At 30.9% G+C, this 24741-nt stretch overlaps 2 protein-coding genes across 3 annotated transcripts in view; one reads left to right on the top strand and one right to left on the bottom strand.

Annotated features, from left to right (window-relative positions):
* Window positions 1-7735, top strand: part of LOC106464022 (INO80 complex subunit E-like) — an 18564-nt gene extending 10829 nt beyond the window's left edge. The window contains exons 7-8 of the mRNA XM_013924129.2: window positions 1479-1668; window positions 4305-7735. Of these exons, the coding sequence (XP_013779583.1) occupies window positions 1479-1668; window positions 4305-4398 (284 nt within the window). The 3' untranslated portion in view covers window positions 4399-7735. The remainder of the gene's footprint in view (window positions 1-1478; window positions 1669-4304) is intronic.
* Window positions 7736-8571: 836 nt separating this feature from the next.
* The window catches only part of LOC106464025 (lissencephaly-1 homolog), a 69608-nt gene continuing 53438 nt past the window's right edge, over window positions 8572-24741 (bottom strand). For both annotated transcript variants that reach the window (XM_013924132.2, XM_022391672.1), the window contains 8 exons: window positions 23501-23597; window positions 22318-22389; window positions 21113-21215; window positions 20723-20819; window positions 19866-19997; window positions 14467-14568; window positions 11841-11997; window positions 8572-11407 (listed from right to left, as the gene is read on the bottom strand). In XM_013924132.2, the coding sequence (XP_013779586.1) occupies window positions 11334-11407; window positions 11841-11997; window positions 14467-14568; window positions 19866-19997; window positions 20723-20819; window positions 21113-21215; window positions 22318-22389; window positions 23501-23597 (834 nt within the window). In that variant the 3' untranslated portion in view covers window positions 8572-11333. The remainder of the gene's footprint in view (window positions 11408-11840; window positions 11998-14466; window positions 14569-19865; window positions 19998-20722; window positions 20820-21112; window positions 21216-22317; window positions 22390-23500; window positions 23598-24741) is intronic.

Below are 24741 nucleotides of genomic sequence, written 5' to 3'. Positions count from 1 at the left end.
AAGCATGTGCAGATACATAAGTATTGGTTAAGCCAAGCGAACTAGATTAGCAGTTTCTAGCTCAAGTTTTCAAAAGAATCATACGGGTGATTGGTTATTATTCATTGCCAACTTTTAAGCACAATTTTGCTAAATTTTATGACATTCTCCTAATTGAAGAACTTTTAGCATCACGTGATATTAGCTTAAGCAATTAGCATAATTAATGATGCATGATATGGCTGTACCGAGTGCATATGGGTGATGACAAGAAACTGTTAATTTAGATTCCATGGCGTAACTATAAAAGAAGTTAGTAACACTGTTTTATAGAGGAAAAACTACCACCATATATTTTAAAGAATCTGGTTGGTTCTTAAAATATAGGTTTGTTCTGAATAATATTTTACCTACCATCATGTCACAAGGAGGAACCAAAAATGTGGCCTAGCTAATTAATGAATGAATATTTGCTGTAAAATTGTTATCAGTGCCATAAGTGTAGCTACCAGTTTGGCTGCTGATTTTGATTTCATTCCTTTAAGTCGCATGCTCAATCCTTTTTTCACATCATAGGTGATTAGATTTATTTTAGTGAACTCTTTAAGGAATGTGTTCTGTAGGTTTACCAAGGTAACTTTAACAATTAGAACTTATTTATATCTGACTTTTCCTGCATGCATATGTATGCTAAACGAAATTAACAATGCATAAAAACAAGTCTTACAGTGAGTAGATAAATTAGTAAAATAACAACGAATGCCTTTTTTATTATTATAATGACAGACCTTGCCAGTTATTAAAACTTACTTCAGATGTTGCAACATTTACAAGTAAACCTGGCATGATGAGAAAATACCATGGGCAACACACGAATAGCCCAAGATACATAAAGTTAAGTATGCTGATGAAATAACAGATGCTAGTTCAAAATGTTATTATCTTTGGTTTGTAGAAAACTGTGCAAAATTAATTTTGATAAATATAGAAAAAAAGTGAATTCAGAGACATCCTAGCTTGCACCTAGTTCTTCCATATTAGATCATTGAATCTCTATTGGTACAAAGACTAAGCACATGTGCATTGGGTTTAATGTTGTGATTACTACACATTCACCCATATGATGGTTATGTGGGGCATCTTTGTATTTTTTAAACTAAAAATTTAAATTATATAAATTCAAACTGATGATTTCAAAACATTTCAATTGGCAAAGATACTGTGATAAGTGAAACGTTTATTTGAAAAATTACTAGATAACAAAGTACTCTTGTTCTGTAAACCTTACGCAGTGATTAAAATTTCTTAGACTTAATCTTGTTTTCATAACTTGTATCCAATTTTAAGATTATTCAGTGAGTTAACCTCATTGGCTAAAATATAGAATGTTAATTGTTTATATTTCTAATTTCAGTCATTGAAGTTCAAGTTTTTAATGTTCATATTGAAGTACTTCGTTACAATAAATATACAGTACAGTTTTCATCATTGTTAATTAGTCAGTCAACAAACACGTCCCCCTGAAGTTCAGGATGCCCCGCCTCTCTCTCAAGGTGATGGACATATGACTGCTGAAGAAATAGAACGCCATCTTGAGGCCAAAAAGTCTCTTCGAGATCTTATCCCAGAAAAGACCCCACTCACAGTACCAGCTGAATTGTTTAGCAATGAACCCACAGGACCAGATAAGTAAGCTATTATTGAAGGTGCTAATCGTTTCCAGTACAACAGATGAATCTTCATTATCACTATTCTTGGAGTGTTATCAAAGTATAATGTTCTTTCTACATTTTGTGAACTTATTTTGCAATCAATATTGTAACTGTGTGAAAATAAAGATATTTTAGACTTTTTTATATGTATAATTAAATCTCAGAATTGTACAAATCGGAACTTTTTTTATCCACTTCCATCAGTTAATATTGGTTGAATACTATTTACTTTAATTTCTTCCACTGTATTTTTCTTTCTTTTCTATCTAATCACACTAAATTTAAGCCAGATGCTTACTGGTATAATTCTGGCATTTTTTTTGGACTTGTACATGTATTTCACAAAAGTGTTTTCATAATGACAATTTTAACAGTGAAATTCTCTTTATAGTACTTTGAGCCAGAAATATATATAACTGATGAAGATCTGTATATTCAGAGCATTCCAGTAATTCCTACAAATATTTTAAGTGATATTTGCAATTAAGTATTAATAAATCTATCTTGAAATGAGGTTGAGTGGTTTAGGATCCATGCATTACCTGTCAAATAAATCATTATATATTACATTATAGGACAGACTGTTAAGAGTGACTGTAGGTTACGTCTGGGATGTTTTTGTTTGTTTTTCTGATTTCCAAAGGCTACATATTTAAAAGCATCTTTTGCTATATACCAGTCTTCTGAAAACATTTTTACAGGCAACTTCTGTTACACATGATTTATACTTTATTTTTGATTCTATTTCTGTTGGTATAGGCTCCTATCTCTACTGGTCTTTATCTTGTTTTTCAATGTAGATGTCTATATCTTTATTAATCATTGTCACTTTTGTTATATATATAGACTTCTATATTTTACCAGTATCTGTTGATCTTTGTCACATTTATTTTTATCCAGCTTACTATTAATCCAGACTATCTGTGTTCCCATATAAGCAGAAATCTTAACTGAAGAACACCATTCTAATACCGTAAAATATATATATATATATATATATATATATGATTTTAAAAAAGTTTTAGTTTTTACTAGGTGTAAACTAATAAGTACTAAAGGCTCCCGAGGATGACATTGTAACGTCGAAACATATAGAGTCGTCAACTTTTTGAAGGCCTAAATAAAATGTTTTTAATTGTGTACCAGTTTAATGTTGAATATTATTTATCATTTTAACTTTATACACAAGTGCCAAAATACTATAAAATAAGTACTATTTAAACTAGTTGTATATTCCTTCCTGTGATTTTTTAATACTGTTTACCTCAACGTAAAACTATCCAGCCTATACTTACTAGTGTATTGAAAATTTCTTCCAATGATGTAGAATTATACTTGTAACAAATCTGATAATGTTTGTCAAATATGTAAAAATATTTTGAATTACTTAGTATAGTATATCTAATGAACTCATACACAAGCTTCGTAAAATGAAAATTGTGGAGGAAATGAACAATATTTATTTGTCCAAATGTCTAAGGCACAACTAAATTGATTGGCAAGCTCACCTTCAAGAAATTAGTTGTCTTGTGTATATATACATATAGAATGATTCATCCAAATAATCGACAGTTGCTGTTCTCAGCTTAGCGAAATCTTTACGTTGCATAAATACTTTCTTTTGCAATTTAAGTGTTTTTTTTAGCAAGTTTTCATGTGGTACACTACTTAAAAATCAAAAAGTTTTATATATTTAAGTGTTTATCCATTAATATACTATATGGAAAAACTTTCCTCTGGTTTTCACAGTCAATACAATAAAACTGGCGTATTTATTAGTGTTTTGATTTTGGTCCAGACTTGCAGTGTTCATGTACAAAACATTTTGAGGTTCTAAATTGGAATATATATTTGTTTGACTGGGAAAAAAAAAACATAAAACCAACTACGGAAATAGTTATGTTAAAATAATTAGTTAAGAGATTGTTTTCAAACTTGATATCACTTCTCTCGTACTCTCCTAGCATCTTTCAAATCAAAGGTGCGTTTCATTTTGACTGACAATCATCATTTCTCATCGTATGTGAAAGTGTCGAAGATATTCAAAAGTTGTTAAATTGCTCTTTATTTCATTACTATAAGTTATGATTCACGTTTTTCAGTCAATATAATATTTATATGGATCGCTGAAAACTATTATTGGGTGGTTAAGCTATAAAAATGTTGACATCAATTATTTGGAGTTATAGCTTGGGTTTAAACACATACATAGACGAATAGTAGATGTTGCATGTGAAAGACTTTTTGTCTGGAATCACTCAGCAAAAATTTCAAAATATTACCTTACATTATATATATGGCCATGAGATTTAAGATTACCAAATGTGATATATTTGTAGGTGTAGGAAATCATATTCATGGTTATATTTTATGATAAAAAATGCACTATGGTGATCTGAATAGTGCATTGAATGTTAACTAATTTACCAATACCGAGGCGTTCAATATTACGTGATACAATTACGAAACTATAAAGTTGTATTATGATTTTGAATACGAATGCTCTAATAGTTTACTCTTGACGGTTTTTACCAGAAACTGGACATACTCAAGTTTGTTTTGTTTTTTAATAAACCTGTTACTCACAACAATTTTTTTTTTTCCTTCTCCCAGTGAAAGTGATGTTCTGGCTCAGGGATCATCCCCAAAAGCTGGATTTCAAGCAGGTCCTGATGATAGTAACCTTATTATTGATCTTCCTGAATGATTTGGGAAGTATAATTTATTTTTCATCTATATCTTGTATATCTAACTCAAGAATATTTTATAACATTCACATGTTTATCCTAATTTAAAAAAAAACATCCTGTTAAGAGGAGCACTTATGGTGACCTACAATACTTATGCATTGTGAATATTAAGTAACTGACTCAACTTACAAATTGAACTTGTTGGTACCTTGGAGAATTTGTTACAATGTGTAGATAAAAGTATGTGGAAGACTACTATTTTGTATGCTTTAATTCTAGCTATTTATTAAGTGTCAAACTTTTTTATTTTTTTTACAGTGGTTAAATACTTTCCTTATTTTTAAGTGAAACTTGCATTCTTTAAAAAAATAATTATGTGCAGGTTTGAATAAATCTGAATCTTACAATTTTTTTATTATGTATTCACCTTTATAACTGGCATGCTTCCTTTCAACTTCAGTACATGTAACTTGAAAAATCTGAATAATTTGACAGATATGTGGATAATCCAGTATTACGCATTCAGGTTCAACCAGCATTTATGATGATTTTACAGGATCTAACCAAGAAACATAACATTTATTACAGATAATTCTAAATGACAAATTTGATATGCTTATCAGTATTATGGCACACTAGGGTTAAGAGCATTTGTGAGAATCAAATAATTATACACCTTAGAGATAGAAAGGCTGTAAATGTAATGCTTCTGGTCGTTTTATACATAAACAATGGCTACCCTGAATTTCTTTACTTAAGGACAATACAATCACATCTGGCCATCTTTACCTCAAAAATACTTTGATGGGATGTAATCCCTTCCACTGAACTTCACACAGTTTTAATACTTGGAGTTAAAACCTGTAGGGGTGCCACTGTTCTTTGGAAGGATGTTTGTTTGTAGCTTCAGCCTAGTGACTAATAATAATAGCTTTGCTACAGTAAATTAACCCACTTGAAAATGTTTAATTAACTTGGTAAAACATTGTGTTCCTTCTTTATTTATTAAAATCTTGAGAATATTATGCTAATTTCTAGCTTACACTAATCTTGCTTATGATTATGTTATAAATATTAGCATTTACAAATTCAATAAGTTATGTTCACCACCATCAAATATATTGTAAAGGTTTTTAAATATTTATAGCATTGGTAGTTGTATTTTCATTCTGAGTGGCACATAGGTTGAGCAACCTGGTCAGGAACGTCTAGGGTTCAAGTTTTGAACTACTAACTGTCACAAGGGCTTTGAATGGAAATAATGCGACTCTTCTGAAAGGGTGATTGTGGATCTTCTGACATGCAAACCACTAGATCACACCTGGCTCATATACTTTATAGAATTAATAAGCTTGTATCTTAGATCTATAGTAATAGAAACATAAGAATTGGCTATTATTATATATGTGTGCATGTTGGAAATGCTATTCTTGATTAAATTTTATTTACACGTATTTAATAAGATATCTGAGAATTTTTTTTTTTCTGTTGAATTTCATGCACAGCTACATCAGGACTATCTGCACTAGCCATCCCTAATTTTGAAATGATAGACTAAGGGGGAAAACAGCTGCCAACTTTGGAGCTACTCTTTTTTTTTTTCAGCCCAAATAGTAGAACTTGATTGTCACTTTTATAATGCATATGTGGATTTTGTTTTTTTAAATCTGTGGCGATGGGATGTGAACCATGGAACCCCATACCAAGTCCTGCACGATAACCCTAGGGCCATGCTCAGTGTCAGAGAAAGGCTAAAAATCACTTGTTACTTAAAGCATTTTATAACTTTTCTGATGTTCCTTAATATTATGTACCATTTGATTGTGACTCCAACAATCAATATTATTATAAGAAAATAGAAGTGACAGTTTCTTACATATGTCAAGGTATTTGAAGTGATATCTATTACTACTTATTTTCCTTGTCTGTTAAAAGAATTTTTTTTTCACACAAATTAATTTTAATATTACTTGTTCCTTTATTTTTGTATTGACAAATAAATATATTACCAACATATGTGGTTCTTTATCTTCCTAGAAAATCCCTTATATTTTGTTTTTCATTCCGAATCTCGTTTACTCGAAGGAGACACTGTTTGCTGATTAGTTCAGAAAGTGGTAGCATATTGGGTCTTTCTCAGACTTCCATAGTTGTAACATGGTGACAGTAGATTTTGTACAGGCACTGTTCAGCCTCTTTTGCACGACGACCATAATTTTCAAACTTTCACATCTGTAAAGTAAAACTGACAATATACAGGGCTGTTACAGCAGGAGTTTCTTTATATTCCAGGGTGATACTTTACTTCCCTGTCATATGCATCAATTAACTAAAGCTGCTGCTCAAGGTGAACAAGCCAACAATCTTGACATTGTTGCCTGCTGATTTCAGGTTATTTGATAGTAGATGTTGGTGCCGAAGTTGTTCGAAATTTCATTTTAGACCAGTTAATCTTGGTACCAAAAGCAGAGGCCTTATCCTACATGACATCCAGGGGTAACAGCAGTCTCAAGCATCTTGGACAAGTATGCTACATTATCAGCATAATCCAGATCAGTCAGTACTTTATTACCTAAGAGATCTTTGCATCGTGCACTGAAGTATGCAGCCCATGAGAAAAAGGAAGAGATTTGGGGGCAATTGTACATCCTTGCCATATACTGTTAGAGGTCTTTAAAGAATCAAAGCATATTACCCAGCTAGTGGTATCAGTATACAAGAACTTTCATCAGATTAATAGTCACTGTTGGAATACCAATATTCTTAAGAAGAAGCCAGATGACTTCTCTATCCATGGAGTCAAAAGTTGCTTTAAGATCCATATAGGCTATCCAAGAAAGTTGGACAAACTTTCTTTGTCTTCTTGAGAGCATCTGGTGTGACAATGACAATCTACAGTACGTCAGTTGGGGTGAACACACTTTGTTCATGGTGATGTTTCTCCAACAGTCTTTTTATCACTCATGAAAACAGAGTAAAGACTAACACTTTACTAGAGATTTACAGCAGTGTGATCCCATGATAGTTTGCTGCCCTTGGAGTTAGAGGAGGGAAAGATCATCTTTATCTTCGAGTCAGGTGGTACTTGTTCGGTGTACCAGACTCTTCTATGCCAGTCAACCCTTTCGCCCACCAGTCTTCAGCATTTCTAATGTGATGTTGCAGGTGCTTGATGTCTTCCCATTTTTCAGATTCAGCTGGAGCTTCCATGCTTATCTTATCATCTGAAACAGCAAGATCGACTGCCACGAGTAAATCTCAACAGGAGACTGCTACTGGATACTTCTAGGTTTTGATTAGTTACTGCTACATATCATTAGACATGACTGAAGTGATTGCCAAGGTATGGAAAAGGTAGGGGGTCCTGATAGCCCTTATTATGTAGAATATTAACATTACAGTTAAGCAGAAAGGTTATTTAATACACATTAAACAAATTGTTTTACATCTACTTTATATTATTTGTTATGAAAATATTTGACTTGTATGCTGTATAAAGGTAGTTGTCCTTGAGCTTTGGCATATATATTTATAATCAATTGTACTAAATTAGTATCTAATTTCACAGGTTAAGTGGGTTTATTATAAAGTTAGTTGATCTATTCTATCATCCATAACTTGGAAACTCATGATTAGAGATCTGTTATATTTGGAAACTTTAAGTTAACTATATCAAGGTGAGCTGTAAGAGACTGTAACAAAATGAGCTATAGGAGATTGGAAGTTAACTATATCAAGGTGAGCTGTAAGAGACTAACAAAATGAGCTATAGGAGATTAGAAGTTAACTATATCAAGGTAGGCTGTAAGAGACTGTACCAAGATGAGCTATAGGAGACTTACAATTAACTATATCAAGGTAAGCTGTAAGAGACTGTACTAAGATGAGCTATAGGAGATTAGAAGTTAACTATAACAACACCAGTTAAAGTTAAAAAAAAATGCAAGTTCTGTAAGAATGTTAGCTACAGGAAATGAACCGTAACAAGGAGAGTTATAGGAGACTATAACAAAATGAGCTGTAAGACTCTTTGCATTTTCATGCAGAATGTTCTGTATACAAACTAACAACTTCTTAGTTTGGTTAATACAAGTTGTGGAAACCTTGAGTATTTTAAACAATTCAATGGAATTTGCTCTCAGTGTGCAAACTGATATCTCAATAATTAATCAAGGAATGAGCAGCTGATATACTAAATGACTAAACTCACATATTTTATTTCATTCAACACAAATTATTAATCACAAGCAAAACACAGTGTATGATACATAATTCTTTCATAAATTCAGTGATAGCATTTTGTCTCCACTCAGAAGTCAATCCCTTAATCTGATGGCTGATCTTTCCAACTTGTACTGGTTGAAGTTAAAACATTCTGCCACTTCTGAGGTGGGCCCAAACGTGTGAACGCTATTCTAGAAGAAACTTCCCTGTAGTTTCATGATACATAGTAATGAGAATGAGTTCTATGCATTATGATGAAAAAATAATTTTCTTTCAGGAAATAAATTGATCTCTTTGTCAGTGCACTTTTATGTAAAGATGTAAAATATACATAAAGAACATCACACTAAAGCATCTTATTTACAGAATTATTCTGAATGCTCATCCCAAAGCAAAAACTTATTCTACAAACACATAAATACTAAGCTTCACAAAAAAGAAAATTAACCCAAAATATAAGGTTTTACTTTAAAATTATGCTAAGCATAACAACGCAATTTTGAAGCTTTAGCTTTGACCCCAAGGTTCTTCTCTCTGAATACTGAGAGAAAGCAAAGCTTTTGAATTCAAAACTCTGACCTCCCAGCCATTGCACCACAGTGAATACTTACTATCTACCAATACGACTCGTACTTCACCTGTGTTCCAGACACATACCTAGAAGTTGCATTCATTTGAAATAAACTTACAGAGAACTGAAAAAAAACCCACAACTGATACTACAGTATGACAAATTCCATTTTTTAATTAAAATTAACTGCATTGTGTTTTAAATGTATAGAAAGGTAGCCAAAACTAACGTCTACAAAGATACTCAACATTAATTTATCTTAAAAAAAAAACTAGTTACAGCATACACAAGAAGTATATTGTATGAAATATAAAAAAATAGTTATTAAAAACTGATGTTCATGGTTTACTAGTAATATTAATATAAAACACAAACAGTAAGAAAATATTATTAGACTGTTTATCAGAGTATAGATAAGCTAGGGGGTGTGGCTATCATTGAAGCATTATTCGCAATTATCTGGTACAGACACACGAGGCTCACCTATCATTAAAATTTATGATTTTACTTTTTAACACTTTAAAAGCCAACCATTTTGAATTTTTAGGCACCAGGAAAAATTAGACAAAACATCAAAGCTTTTATATCTGATTAATTTCTTATATATATATTTTATTGAAGAACAACAGAAATAATGAGTGTACCAAGCGTAGTTTTTTGAAAAGCAAAGGATTAATGTTGTTCTTCGTATTATTTAAAGATTTGAAACATTACAAAGATACAGTTAAGGTCAGCTTGTTTTTTAAACAAGAAGGAAAAGAACATTTTGGTTAAATCAGATGGTTAGAGTCAATGCCTAAACAGAGTGATATTTACAGTTCCCTTTACCGAGTCCAAAAACTGAGAGGTCTGAGTGAGTCATCAAACCTGCACCAATGATATTGGCACAAGCTGAGAGAGTATCAATACACAACACAGTGTCATGCTTACCTACTGATGCTGCTCTGAGGTTTGGAATGGAGGCTCACAACAATGAACTACTTTATCCGAGAAAGAAGACTTTAAAAATAAAACAATGAGGTGATGTTTCCTATTTACTCCTGAGCGTTAAAGGATTTTAAACTTTGAAGTCAACGGCACGGAAAGTGAAAATATATTTATTTTCTGCCAGCTCACACAATACTGTACTAAATCACCTGCAGTCTTTAAAGAACAGAAAACCACTATTATAAACCAGTGCCATACAATAGTACAATATTGAAAATAATTCAGTAATAATATTATATTTTACAATCTTCATTACATCATAAATTCCATACAGATATCATTCATTTACAAGCTAAGTACTGATAAATAATATTTCTGGAAACAAGTGAAACAACCATAGAGTTTGGTTCGATTTAAAACACTTCAGTCAAAAAATTCACCTGCTCCTTATATAAAAAAAAAAGCATTGATTAATAGTTATATTCCACCACTTGTAACAGAAATTCCATTGCTAATGCAACCTCATTTTACTGTACACGATGTGCAAAACCAACTGGCACTGGTACCATTTATTTCAGAATTGTTTTTAAACTACACGTAAGTTTAAAGTGCCCTCTAACAACTAACAAACTTTAGACTTCAACCATCTCTAACGCTGCTTATCTCTAAAGCTAATGCACCTAAATAATGACTAAATACAGTACCTTCTCTGTTGAAGTGGCACTTTAAAACGTTTTTATATACTTTATCAAGAATACATTTGAAGAACACAAGGATTAAGATTAGAACAAGGAACATCACATTCATTTACTCTCTACAGGACAAACAATTCTGTTCAAAATGTTAAGAGTTTGGCAATGTATTTTTTGTTGTAATACCTTAATTAAAGTTACTGTTATACATACAACATCAAAAGCTCCTTACATCTTGCAAGTTTCTAAAGCTGCTCTTCCCTAATAGCATTTTTTTTCTCTTAATCCATTGTACTTTAATAAATTCAAATCAGAGTGAAAAAAGGAACAGACAGCAGAATGTTAAAATGTATACTTGGTAACAAAATATGAATTAAGTATGAACAGTAGCTAGCTGCAATTAAAGACTGGGAAAAGAAGATAAAATCAAAAATGTAGGTAAACTAATGAGGGAAAAGCATTAATCACAGAAAATATTCACAGTGAGTTGAACTAAAAAAAGACTTCCACGAGGAAGTTTGCAGCTTTAGAAAACCTCTTAACGGCATTCCCACACTTTGACTGACTGATCTACACTGCCTGTGACTACATAAGGGGCATTCCGGTGGAAATCTGAAACAAAAAGAACAGAATCAAAAATACTGGCTTTTCACCTTCACTAAAAAATAACAACAAAAGAGAATGTAAATTATCAGACTAGCTTTACCCTGAACACTTAAAAAATATATTTTATTACAATTTACAGTTTTTACAGTAAGTAATATTTGTTTTTTAGAACAGGTATGACGTTTCAATCATTCTCAAGTACACAAAATACTTACCAATGCTAGACACTGGGTTTCGATACCTGTGGTGGGCAGAGCACAGATAGCCCTCTGTGTATCCTTGTGCTTAATAACAACAACAACTTTTTAAGTACAATAATGAAATAATGTACAAAGAAAAAATAAGACATGAATCCAAGTCTAGATCTTTGTACACATAGTTTGTATTAAATATTTGAAGTAAGGAAGAGAAAGAAGTGTGTAATAGAATCGACTTTTACCTAATGAGGTACAAAAGTGTGTGTGGGCATCCAGAGTCTTTGAACAGCGTTTGTTCTTAATATCCCACACTCGTAGGGTTTTGTCATCTGAAGCACTGATGATGTATTTGCCACCTGGGTGGAACTTCACACCTCGCACCCAGTTGTCATGCCCAACCTGTATAATAATAATACTTAATCATGATAATATTAAAATCAAGTCTAAATCATTTACTTTTTACTTCTTTTTTTTCCCAACACTTTCTTAAAATAAAATGAATTTCTGCAATGAGCTTTAAAGTTAAATATCTAGTATAATATACTATCAAGTATTTTGTTAGGTATATTATTGTGATTGCTATACTTGTTTAACATTCCTAACTTAAACTGATCTAGAAGAGCATACAGAAAATTTACTGTTCCTGAAATTTAAGTACATTAAGAAACACAAAGTTTTTGACTGCCAGAAAGTACATTTTATAATCAGGTACTAACAAAGTGTATCCATATTTTTCTATGAAAAACATATAGTGGATAAAAGTGAGCTTGCCTTCCGAGTTAAGTGCACTCAAAATTAGACATTTTTACTGTACCTACAAGTTGTCAATGTTTCAAGATTTGTTTATGTATAACTTACATACTTTATTAGATGTGTCAATAACTACATACCTTCGCCACTAGAAGTATAAACAAGTAGAGAATCAGCTCTATGTTTATAACATAAAATGGCTATTTCACATTATTTGCACTAGTATGCCATCCTTTCTGTTCAGGACAGGACACTGATTTATAATTACAACTATCAGTAGAAATTAAGCGAAATCATGAAGTATTATAAAACATTTTGGGGACTGTACATTTTTTAATTATGGCCAGCTTTAATGCCATAAATAAAACTGGCATTTAGTTGTTTTAATACCATAATATGGATAGGTCGGAATTTAATTTTACTTCAAAGTATATGGTTTGACCTTTTTACAAAAAAATTAAGTTTTAGTTCCACAATACCAATAACTTTTTTTTTACTTGGGAAAAAAATTAAGAAGCCTTTTATCTTGGTATCTCTGAAAAAAACATTTTCACAACAATTTATAAGATTTTTAAAACAAGCACTGTCAGATTCAACAATTTTTTTTAAAGATCATAAAAAGTTATGGTGTTGCTTCATAAAAAAAGTTCACTTCCTTTCAGTCCTGTCATACAGGATAAGATGAAGTAGGAAAGCATATTTCTTGAGAATCACAGACATTACTTGAACAGACCGAACTGTATAAAAGTCCAATTTCATTTCAAGTTTTACAGCAGAAAGATACTTCAGTATTACAATAAACCACAGAAACAAACATTTTGAAATAACTTCAACACTGACATCAAGTGGTGATAAACGTGTACAACTATGAACCAGAATGTTAGTGGACTGAAACTTTTCACTACGAGCCAGATTTCACAGGTTGAAATTTCTTACATGCACAGGTTACCTCAGTAGCAAATAGCAAATTAACTGAATTATTGACAGTATTTTTATTTAAAGTTTTGTGTGTGACATATGTATTTTAGTAACTTTGTAATGAACAAAATAATGGACTAACAAGTAACTTGGTACATAAATAATTTAGAAAACTTTATATAAAAATTCAATGGGTTTAGTATGGACCTCACACTCCCGTAAACAGTTTAAATAATTGAAAAAAAAAACTCTTTAAAACTAGCTTTCAACTATAAACAACTGAGTACTTGTAGTTTGGTTGCTAAAACCTTTATGTAACACAAGCAAAATTACCTGTCCCCAGTGATGGGAAAAGTTTAAAGTTAATCTATGAACTTAAATTATTTCACGGACTTTAATAAGGTTAATTGTGTTGCACTCTTTGTTTCACTCAGAGCCAAAGTTCTGTGCCAATAATACCGCCCACCTCAAAAGGTAATTGTTGAGCATTTCAGTCATGCTAAGAGCCACTCAACAATAACATATGATAAATGTACATTTGTGATCTTTAAATTACATCACATTTTGAAGTATGAATGATAGTGTGATTAATTCCTGATAATTTAGTGTAGAATATTCTGCTTGTGAAATAAAATTTGGCATAAACATTATTCATACCTGTTCTCCCGACATTTCAAAAATGAATGTTGAGCTTTGCCAATGCAGCGCAGGGAGAGGCCGCCATAATCAGACAAACACCACGGTTCACAATATATACAAGATTTTCCATGAAAGAACTCAAATGGTTAATAAGACATATCTGTGCTTGATTATTTGTACACATTATATAATCTAATGAACTATTTCACTAAAGTATGTCCTGCTTAGGTTCCTCTCATTGCCATCCCTTTTTCTATGAAATGTTTCCTAGAAGAAGGTTTCATGTCATGCTTAAGTTCCTCCCATTGCCATCCATTTTTCTATGAAATGTTTTCTAGCAGAAGGTTTCCATGTTTTGCTTAAGTTCCTCCCATTGCCATCCTTTTTTTATGAAATGTTTTCTAGCAGAAGATTTCAATAAACGGTATCTTCTTCCTTGCATGTAATACCATAGTTTCAACCTATATGGCAAGATATTTTTCCCAACAACAGTTTACCTTATACACTATTATACCAATATTAAACAGTTAATATCTGTACATAAAGTATAAGCCCACCTACCATAGTAAAAAGGCAGAGGCCAGTGCTGATGTCCCACACTTTCAAAGTTTTGTCTCGAGATCCGGACACCAAGAATGGACCAATCCTAGCTCCTCTTTTGTTCTGTTTTATAAATTATTCATCAATCAACACAACTATGAATATATAATAAGTATGAAAGTTCAGAAGACAGATGTTTACTTAAAATAAGCTATAGCTACTTGATGTAAATATCAACAAATTTCCAACTTGTAAGATTCTAAGTGCAGTTAGGGTACAGCTACAACATTTTCATCCTCACATTTCATCTTACAACTTCAACATTATTTGAAATTGTAAAAAAAAAACAAATTATTATTATACAAACCAATGAAATTATATCAATGATAATCTAAAGCACAACACTTTATTTTGTTGAAATCGGTGTCCAATCTCCCATAAAAGCTTTCCAAAAGTTGGGAACTGTGACAAGTTACTAAATATGAACCTGTTTAGTCTTAGACAAGGCATATAGCAAAAATGTGCACCAACTTTGCCATGCCTATATAAATTTACATAACGTGTTCTTGTTTAGTCATACCTAGAGCATGTTTCAAAATGTGCACCTGTTTAGCCATACTTGTAGCAAGTTGAGAAATACACCTGTTCAGCTGTACTTGTAATAAGTTGAAAAATGTGCACCTGTTTAGCCATACTTGTAGCAAGTTGAGAAATACACCTGTTCAGCTGTACTTGTAATAAGTTGAAAAATGTGCACCTGTTTCACTATACTTGTAGCAAGTTGAGAGATACACCTGTTCAGCTGTACTTGTAATAAGTTAAACAAAGGTACACCTATTTAGCCTATCTATATCAAGTTGTAAAATTTACACCTGTTTAGCAATATTTATAGCAACTTAAAAATGTCCATTTGTTTAGACACTTAAAATACTCTTATTAAGTTGTATAAAATAAAGGGAACAATTCAAAAGTTGAACAGGAAATATATTAGCTCTCTGGATATGGGTTGGTCAAAATGAGCATCTAACAGCCTTTTGAAAGGGTTACATTCAATATTTAATTAAACTACTTTATTATCAATGCATGTTAATAATCTTAGCATCAACACATAGTTTATAATTCAATTTTTTTTTATTTAAATTTTAATTTCTTAATTACAAAAGGAAATATTTAGATAAGTTTTCAATCTGCACCTCTATGAGTCACATGACACTGTGGTGCAGTGAATTCTCTTTAACAGATTTTTTTTCTATTCCCTTATAAGGGCTTCAAATTGTTCAACCATAGTATAAATATTAAAAAGCCAAAATATACTTTACTTCTACTTTACTGAGATATCAGAGTATTTGTTCAAACCACATTGACACACCCTTCCTATATACTCTGTCTTACAAGAAATGTCAATAATTCTCTCTGACATTGCTATTAGGCATGTTTATAACAAATATAGTGTATTCTAAACTACATAAATCAGATCATTGTCTGTTTTATTCTAGTATTCACCAGGAGAGCTTGATGGATTTAGACTAAAGATCCAAGCAGTAATGGGATTTTTTAACCTATTTATAGGTTAGTTAAAAAGCTAGATAAATTCTTATCATTTTAGAACATTCTATTCTAGTGCCCGATATACTTTTTGTGTTCTAATCTGCATATTTGAAAGCTACATGAAATATTTTTGGATAACCAACATAGTGAGGAAAAAACAGGCTTACCAAACCATGCAACTGAGTGCAAAGGGTCTCAGGGCTGAAATAAGTGTTAAATTTCTTGATTTTTATGCATATTTTTCAGAAAAAAGTAAAATGCGAGTTATAATTTATTAGGTTAAATAACAAAACTTAATGAAACGTATGTTGGCTGTCATCACATGATGTAACTCGAAGACTTTACCCTACTAAAGGTACAGACCTCAGATTACATCATGTGATGACAGCCAACATGCATTTCATGAGGAGAAATTTTTTTTAAAGTTATTGCTTTGTTATGTTTGTTTGTGTGTTTTGAATTTCACGCAAAGCTACACGAGGGATATCTGCACTAGCCGTCCCTAATTTAGCAGTGTAAGACTAGAGGGAAGGCAGCTAGTCATCACCACCCTCCAACTCTTGGGCTACTCTTTTACCAACGAATAGTAGGATTGACTGTCACATTATAATGCCCCCACGGCTAAAAGGGCGAGCATGTTTGGTGTGATGGGGATTCGAACCCGCGACCTTCAGATTGCGAGTTGAGTGCCCTAACCACCTGGCCTTGCTATGTTATGCTAGTTAAACATGGTTCAAATAGCAATAAAACAATAAAATTAAATGAAAGCAAATGTGAAACTGTTAGGAGCCTTAGGCTGTTTAGAATATTTGTAGTTGTTTGTTACAATCTACAGTTATTCTACAACATAAAAATATATTTTACATTTTTAAACTTTCACTACAAATGATTTTGCTACAATTAGTATTAAGGTAGAGAAAATAAAAGACAAAGTATGAAGTTTTACTAGAAAAAACTTTTGATATTTATTTTGGTGAGTCTAGAATTTAAGCAAATGAAATATGAAAACTGTATCGAAAAATGAAAAGTAAATTTTATTCTTAGTATGAAAATCATCTTTCACTTAAAACTGATGCCGTAACAAGCAAGTTTTTAGGAATAATACTTTTATCAAACAAATTGATCTTTTATGTACAACAGACTTGTATTATTTACTAAAAGTCTGTCAAATTTCGTGAAGATACAGAGCACATGCAGAGTTATGATATGTATAGTTTCATGGTTAAATGGTGGTTACAAGGAAAGTCAAAATGACTGAGCCAGTATACAGAGTTAACAAGGTATTCTCCTGTTATCCACCTATATTTTTTTTTCTTTTGCTTCTGTTCTTAGTTACCCTTTAAACACGAAAATATTATGGACTCTTATTAGATTAAATTTTTAATGATTTTAATTTGTCATTATAATGAAATGATACAAGGAAAACTAATCTCTTCAGCTCTTGCCGATACTTGATACTACGTTTTTTAAAAAATAACTCGCTTGGTTATGGATTAATCATGATGAAATGATGATTTCATTGTTTCTTTTCACACCTTTCTTTCTTGAAATATATGTTTTTTTAAGTATGTTATTCTTCTTTTCTTTTACAGTTTTGTTTAATTACAACAAATTAAAACATGGTCATTGTAATCCTAGTACAAACAAAAGATACACTATTATGCACAAACATATCAAAATCCTCAAACGAATCGTACGATTAAGACAATTTTTCTAAAACCAGAGCTCCACTTACTTAAGGAGTTAAAAATTACAGTATTCTTCATTTGAAAAGTCTATGAATTGTGTCTGCCTGGACTACCAAAGTTGGACATTTTAAAACCTGTATTTAGACATCCATAAAGTTGATTGTATCACAGGTTATCCAACAAAGCTGCCATTGTGTTATATACTTTCACTGATAAACCTTACAGTATGGGATGTGGCTGGGTAATGTAAGAAGGATCACTTTGTGTTATATACTTTCACTGATAAACCTTACAGTATGGGATGTGGCTGGGTAATGTAAGAAGGATCACTTTGTGTTATATACCTTACAGTATGGGATGTGGCTGGGTAATGTAAGAAGGATCACTTTGTGTTATATACTTTCACTGATAAACCTTACAGTATGGGATGTGGCTGGGTAATGTAAGAAGGATCACTTTGTGTTATATACTTTCACTGATAAACCTTACAGTATGGGATGTGGCTGGGTAATGTAAGAAGGATCACTTATTGTTTTCTGATTTTAAGACGAATATATTGCAGATATGTTATACACTGAAGAATGAAAAACTTTGTAGAAAATGTTAAGAATTTTTTTATGCTTAACATGATTGTATGTTGTTTTTTATTTTAAATAAATACAATGTTTTCGACATTATTATATACAATTTCAGGTCATCAGTTCACCTTACATTGTTACTTATTTTCCACTATTGTACAGTGTTAAGGGAATTTATTGGTCTCAACTCATGCACTGCTAATGTTATGTTCAGGGGAAGCTATTAACCAAAAGCTTTTCTGCTTGTAGCAGTTTAGTGGCACTTTGCTTCTTTAACCTGTGGCTAATAATTTATCTTATTCTACCAATATATTATTCACCGAAGGATGAGAAATTTTGTAGGAAGCTTTTTTTTTCCAAAGAAATTACTTTTTTAAGTATAACATGATTCTATGTTGTTTCTCAACCTTTGTTTTTAAACAACTTCAATGCCTCATTTCCAACATATTTTTCCAGATTTGTATCTAAGGTTTTTGTAATCTATAATAACATAATCTAAAAAAAAAGTTATTTTTCTTCTACATTTAAATAACTAAGTATATTTCTATACAGCTTAAGAACAAAAGAATAAGAAAAATATATATATATATACGTTATCATTGGATGGAATGTTCTTCTCCAGATAGCAGTTTTTTTTTCCAGTCTTTATCATCATGTTTCTGATGATTTCATGTTTTACTTAGTGGTTGTAGTTAAACTAAAATATATGTACCTGTTAGGTTTGTTTTGTGTAGAAAAGCCTCCCGGTAAAATACTGCACAAAATGAATTTTGTTTTTAAAGTTTCCTTTATCTAAACAAATATAGTAAATAATGGTTTGATAACTTATATTTGACAAATAGCAAATGTGAATTTCTATACGAACCATCAAAATTTCCACTAAGAAATCCATTATTTTGTGATGACAGAGATTTTACCATGTATGCACTAATAATGCTGATAAAGATTTTCTTTTTGTTGTGTGTTACCGAGCACAAAACTGCACAATGGACTATCTGTGCTCTGTCCACCATGGGTTTCGAAACCCAGCTTCATAAGCTCTCAGACTTACCATTCAGCCAGATGCTGATAATGATGTCCAAGTAATTTTTCCACATCAAAAATAGTACAAAATTGTTATATTTTCATGGATTTGTATTGAATAACTAATGTAATATCATGACTATAGTATAAAAACCTTGATACACTCTTTGGTTAGGAATATAGGTTTGACTTCAAATTTAAATTTTTTGGCCTATGTTGATTAAAAATAAAGGGAATTTAGAATAAGAACAAAAATATAGGTTTTGAAAGGCTTCAAAAGGAGGTCTTGGTTCTATTTTCATTTTTTGAATACTAATTCAATTGAATAAGTTGACATTATTTATGATATGGAGAAAGCAAGTTAAAGTAAGGTCACATAAAAAAACATTTTTTTTTTTACATGTAACTTCAATATTAATGCTTTCTCATGTAGAGACTAGAAGATAATGACTAAACAGAAACTTAATGGATAATGTCGATGAAAACAAGTGATCTTGATTAGATTTGATGAAGGATTTACATTGAGAAGACAAAAGTTAAAAGAGCATTAGAATGAGACTTAGTACACATTCACAACACTTACATCAGCTCCAGCTGCCTCATTGATTGCTGGGGTTGCACTCTCTGGAGCCCATGCAATACATTCCACTACATGGTCATGTTCCCGGAGCTCCAGTTTACATTCTTTTGTAGTAACCACCCATACTCTTAGAGTCTGAAATGAATTACAGAATTATACACTATTTTAAGATCTATATGATAGACTTGTAAAAAAAAACTTCTACGTCATTTTTAGTTATGTCTGTTTCTAGTCAGTCATTGTTTTACCTTAGAAACATATACTATGTAAATGTAGAATGGTAGTTTACAATCAATATATTCCTTTCACACACAATACTCATATTCTTGACTTGTATGTGCTTTGTATTACATTTCCAAAAAAACTAACAAAAACTTTTTATGACATTAGAAATAACTTGTAAGCTGAACTTATTTATTTGAAGCCTCAATCTACAAGCTTGTTCATTAACAGACTAAGGCCTGAAATAAACCAAGTAGGCTTAGTTAACAAGTTACTTCTAATGATATATATTACAAATAAATAAATGGGTAAGACAAAATAACATCCACATTGTTAAAAAATACTCCACAAAATAATGCAGAATCTATTTAATATCTCAAAGAAAGAGGCTTAATGTCAGTTTATTATTAGTTTTTATATACATACTCACGTTTGTATAATTGATGTTTATGTGCTTCTTCAACTAAACAGTATGAATACTGTAAACACCATGAACTTTATTCATTGGGCAATGCTTGGTTAATAATTTCTAAAGATCAAATTGAATTCTAGATCATTTAAACTTAGTTTCAAGCAGTTGAAGAAATCTGCCACAAGACTATTGCTCAGGGTAATAAAGCATATACATTTTGGCTCACCTGATCATTGGAGCAAGATGCAATCAAAGACCCATCCTGGTTAGTTCTGACCATTCTCACCCACTCCCTGTGGCCTGTAAAAGTTTTGACACAATACCTAAACACATAAAAAAAAGAGAGAGAGAAAAAACTTACAAGGAACCCCTTTTTCATTCCTTTCAAGAGAGATAAGCTTATAAAAACAAGAAACACAAGCTCTTTATACAATTTAAAGCAGTTCACTTCACAAAATAGTTTAGAACATTACTATACAGCAAATCTTAGGACCTAAACACTAATACATTAAGGCACTTCTCTTACATAGTAGCACATAACAACACAATCAGTAGTAGTTAGTCTGCTAAACACTGCTTTATATGTTATTGTAAAATGACAGATTGAACCTCATACCCAGTTGCAACCTCCCACATCTTGATGGTCTTGTCTCGAGAGCAGGATAATATGTGGTCACCACTGGGCATAAAGGTCACAGAGGAGACATTATGGTCATGCCCTAGGACAAAAAATGTTCATGACATTTATATAAATGAACAGTTTTTAAGAATCAGGAATTCACACAGAAACACTATATATAAACCTAAGAAATCAAAGCTGTATCTTATAACCCAAAAGAAAATAAAAAAGAAGTAAGAAATCATTAGGTTTATAGAAAAGATGGTGACCTAAAGCCCTTTATAAAATTTAATTTAAATGTGCCAATAGCAAACAAAAAAAAAAAAAAATGGGGAACTACAAAGGCATTGTGAAAATATTGAATACAACTTTTCTGTTATAATCTACTTTATACAACATTATTATCAGCCACTTTATTTACAGTTAAATAACAATATAAAATGGTGGAATTGGTGAAAAAAAACACTTAATTATTATAATTATATTATTCTAAACAAAAATTACAACTACCAGTGCACATTACTATAAATTATTTCATACCTTCAACAATGGAGGTAAATAGAGTTCCTTAACTTAGTTACTTAGTCATAAAGGATGCAATATAATGTTATATTAATAATACAAAAGAAAAGTTGCCTTTGTGCTGATATTCCTAATATATTGCATAGTGGAAAATAAAATTATTACAAAATGCAGAGACATCTCTACACTTGTACCCATAAACCTAACTTACAAACTGTAATCAAACCTGGGGTTGAGATTTTCTTTTTTTTAATTTCTCAATGCAAAATTGAAGAAACTGATACTTGTTTCATGCATCTGAAAATCTTGTGAATTTTCTTTGCAATTTGGGGCACTAAGCCGTTACAGCTTTGCATTTTAATTTATTTCTCAAAGTTAGTAAGTTCAAACTAAATCAAATACTTATAATGTAATCTAAAATACTCTGAGCTATATTAAAAAAAATATTCAGCTGAAAATTAAAAAATTTTTTTATTGTTTTTTAAGAAGTTATATCTATCAGTACGAAACGATGATCAGATTTCTTTAAATGTTTCTATTATTTTAAATAACTTCTGTTTAACATCAAGATAAAAAACTGGTACTCCACGTGCCAATATCATTTTGAAGTGATCAAAAACATGTTACAGTACTTTTTTTTGGAACATGTTTAAAAATTTAAGAAACACAATTCCTCTTACCATGCATTGTTTTGACGCATTCATAGACTTGAAAGTCCCAAAGTTTAATAGACATATCAGCAGAGCAAGACACTGTGAAATACAAATTAATAATTGAACTCTTCTGCTAATAAATTCTACTAAAAGCAAAAACAGATCGAAAATTATGCTAAACAACAATTCTTCAAATCTTATAGAAAATATATCGTATCATATTAGTTAGTTTTCACAGAAATTTGTCATTACAAACACAGAAACTTCTAATTAATTAAAAATCACCTGAACATCTCCCAAAATTTGCAAATGTAATATAATTAGAACTAACACCATTTTGTTCTTTCAACAATCTTAGAACTAACAACTCTAAATTAATGAGAGCAAAAGTCACAAACAGGTTAAAGATAACAATACTAAGAAAAATATGAATTTTCATATTAACCTTTCATTCGGCATTCACATGAATGAACAAACGTGATAAAACAATTAAATATACAACTTCCAAAGTCTAATAACCTGTACTTGAAACGTGTGTGTGTATAAGGTATATTCTGAATGACACACACACACACACACACACACACATACATATATATATATATATATATATAACCCACTTCAGCATTATTTTTTAAGTGTTTGTTATTCTTTAATTTACATCACAGTCATTTATAAGCAAAGGAACCAAATTAACCATCAGCTCCTTCTGGTCTGTATTTTTTTTATATACAAATAACAAAAATGACCACAAGAAACTTATTAATATTTACACTGTAAACTCGATTAGCAACATAATTATTTTTCATACTGAAAATAGTCTACCATATTCCAAGACAATTTTCAGAAAAATATAACTATAATTTAGATAAAAAAATTCTGAAAATAAGTTAAAGTAATGTAAAAAAAGAAGCTGATACCTAATATAATACAAAATAATGAAGATGTTATTAAGTACCAAAATAAATATTTTGCATCATCATAAATCAATCCTCAATCATATTTTAAAACTAGTTGGTTATAGCCCTGAATCTAATTAGAAACTTCAAAACTAAAATAGTAGATAAACCAAGAACAATAGTTTATAATCGTCATGAGTCTAAAACAAGAATGGGGAATTACCCAGTATAAGTCTTAACGTTCTTGACCTATAAACTTTATGTTAAAACAGTTACATTAATCTAGATACTGCTAAGAATAGTTTTCATACCTAGCCACTTTCCAGTGTGGTCAAATGCAATATCTTGAACTGAATCTGTGTGGCCTTTCAGGGTTTTCTCATAATCCCCTGTTTCATAATCCCAAACCTAGAAAACATATCATGCAATGAGTGAAGTAATATTATATAATTTAACAACATTCTAAACGCAGAAAACCGTGAAAATAAAGATATATTAAAATATTTACATAAAAAAATTAAATCTTCCTTTACTAAAAAAACATAAGGTATATTTAATAATGAGAAATTCCTTGTCGAGAACAGCTTCAATCTTGAGAAAATATTTTAATGTAGTTAATAGAGATTACATTGGAGTAACAGTTAAATTTCACTTTATCAAGTATACTTAACACCTCTAAAAAAATTTTTCTTTGCTAAAATCACAATACTCTAGATCAGGTTTCAAACACAACAATCTTACAAAACACCATTTTCACCTGGATTTTCAAATACAGTTAATATAAATAGATTGCTTTGTTTCTGTATTTTATGTCTGTATAACAGTAAGTTATTAGACACACTTTTAACATCCAGATACTTTTTATTCACACAACAGTATCTTAATCAGTATTTTATTGATCACATAATGATTTCACCAGCAATGTTTCTAATAAACTCTGTTACACAACGGAATTATAATAAACTTAAGACAGTTTTTATATAGATTTCAAATTTTGTTCCCTAAATACTGACCCTCCTACCAATAAAAGGCTCTCACTAAATCTGAGACTAGGTCAATCTTCACTTGACCAATAAAGTAAAAAGAAAATACCAAAGAGCAACAATGTCAGTATTTTTCAAATAGTAATATCAAACATACTGAACTCTATCAACATTGTATGCAACAATTATACACTTTTCAAACATTTAAATTTTCAACTAGTTTTCGTTTTAATAATCCAAAACACTCCACAATTCTTACAAGTGAAAAAAGATCTTTTGGATTCATTTGTCACTGCAACTTTTGAAGACAACCAAAAATCTTTAATAACAAAATTAATAATAAAAAAAAACTTGGAACAGACAAATCTTTTACACAAGTCAAACTTTAAAAAACACAAATATAAAAACAACTAAATATCTCCCTTAATTCCCACAGTGAAGGTGTGAATTAAACTCCACTTAGTAATCTTTAGGATCACACTTAAAACCGTGCTGTATAGCATTACTTATTTACTTGTGTTCAGCACTGAAGGCACACTAACTTTAGTCAAACTTTAAAAAACACAAAT

This window comes from Limulus polyphemus, unplaced genomic scaffold (genome assembly GCF_000517525.1).
Source record: "Limulus polyphemus unplaced genomic scaffold, Limulus_polyphemus-2.1.2 Scaffold1543, whole genome shotgun sequence".
NCBI classification, from domain to species: domain Eukaryota; kingdom Metazoa; phylum Arthropoda; class Merostomata; order Xiphosura; family Limulidae; genus Limulus; species Limulus polyphemus.
The sequence above is the reverse complement of the archived record's forward strand: the minus strand, read 5'-3'. Positions and strand labels throughout refer to the sequence as shown.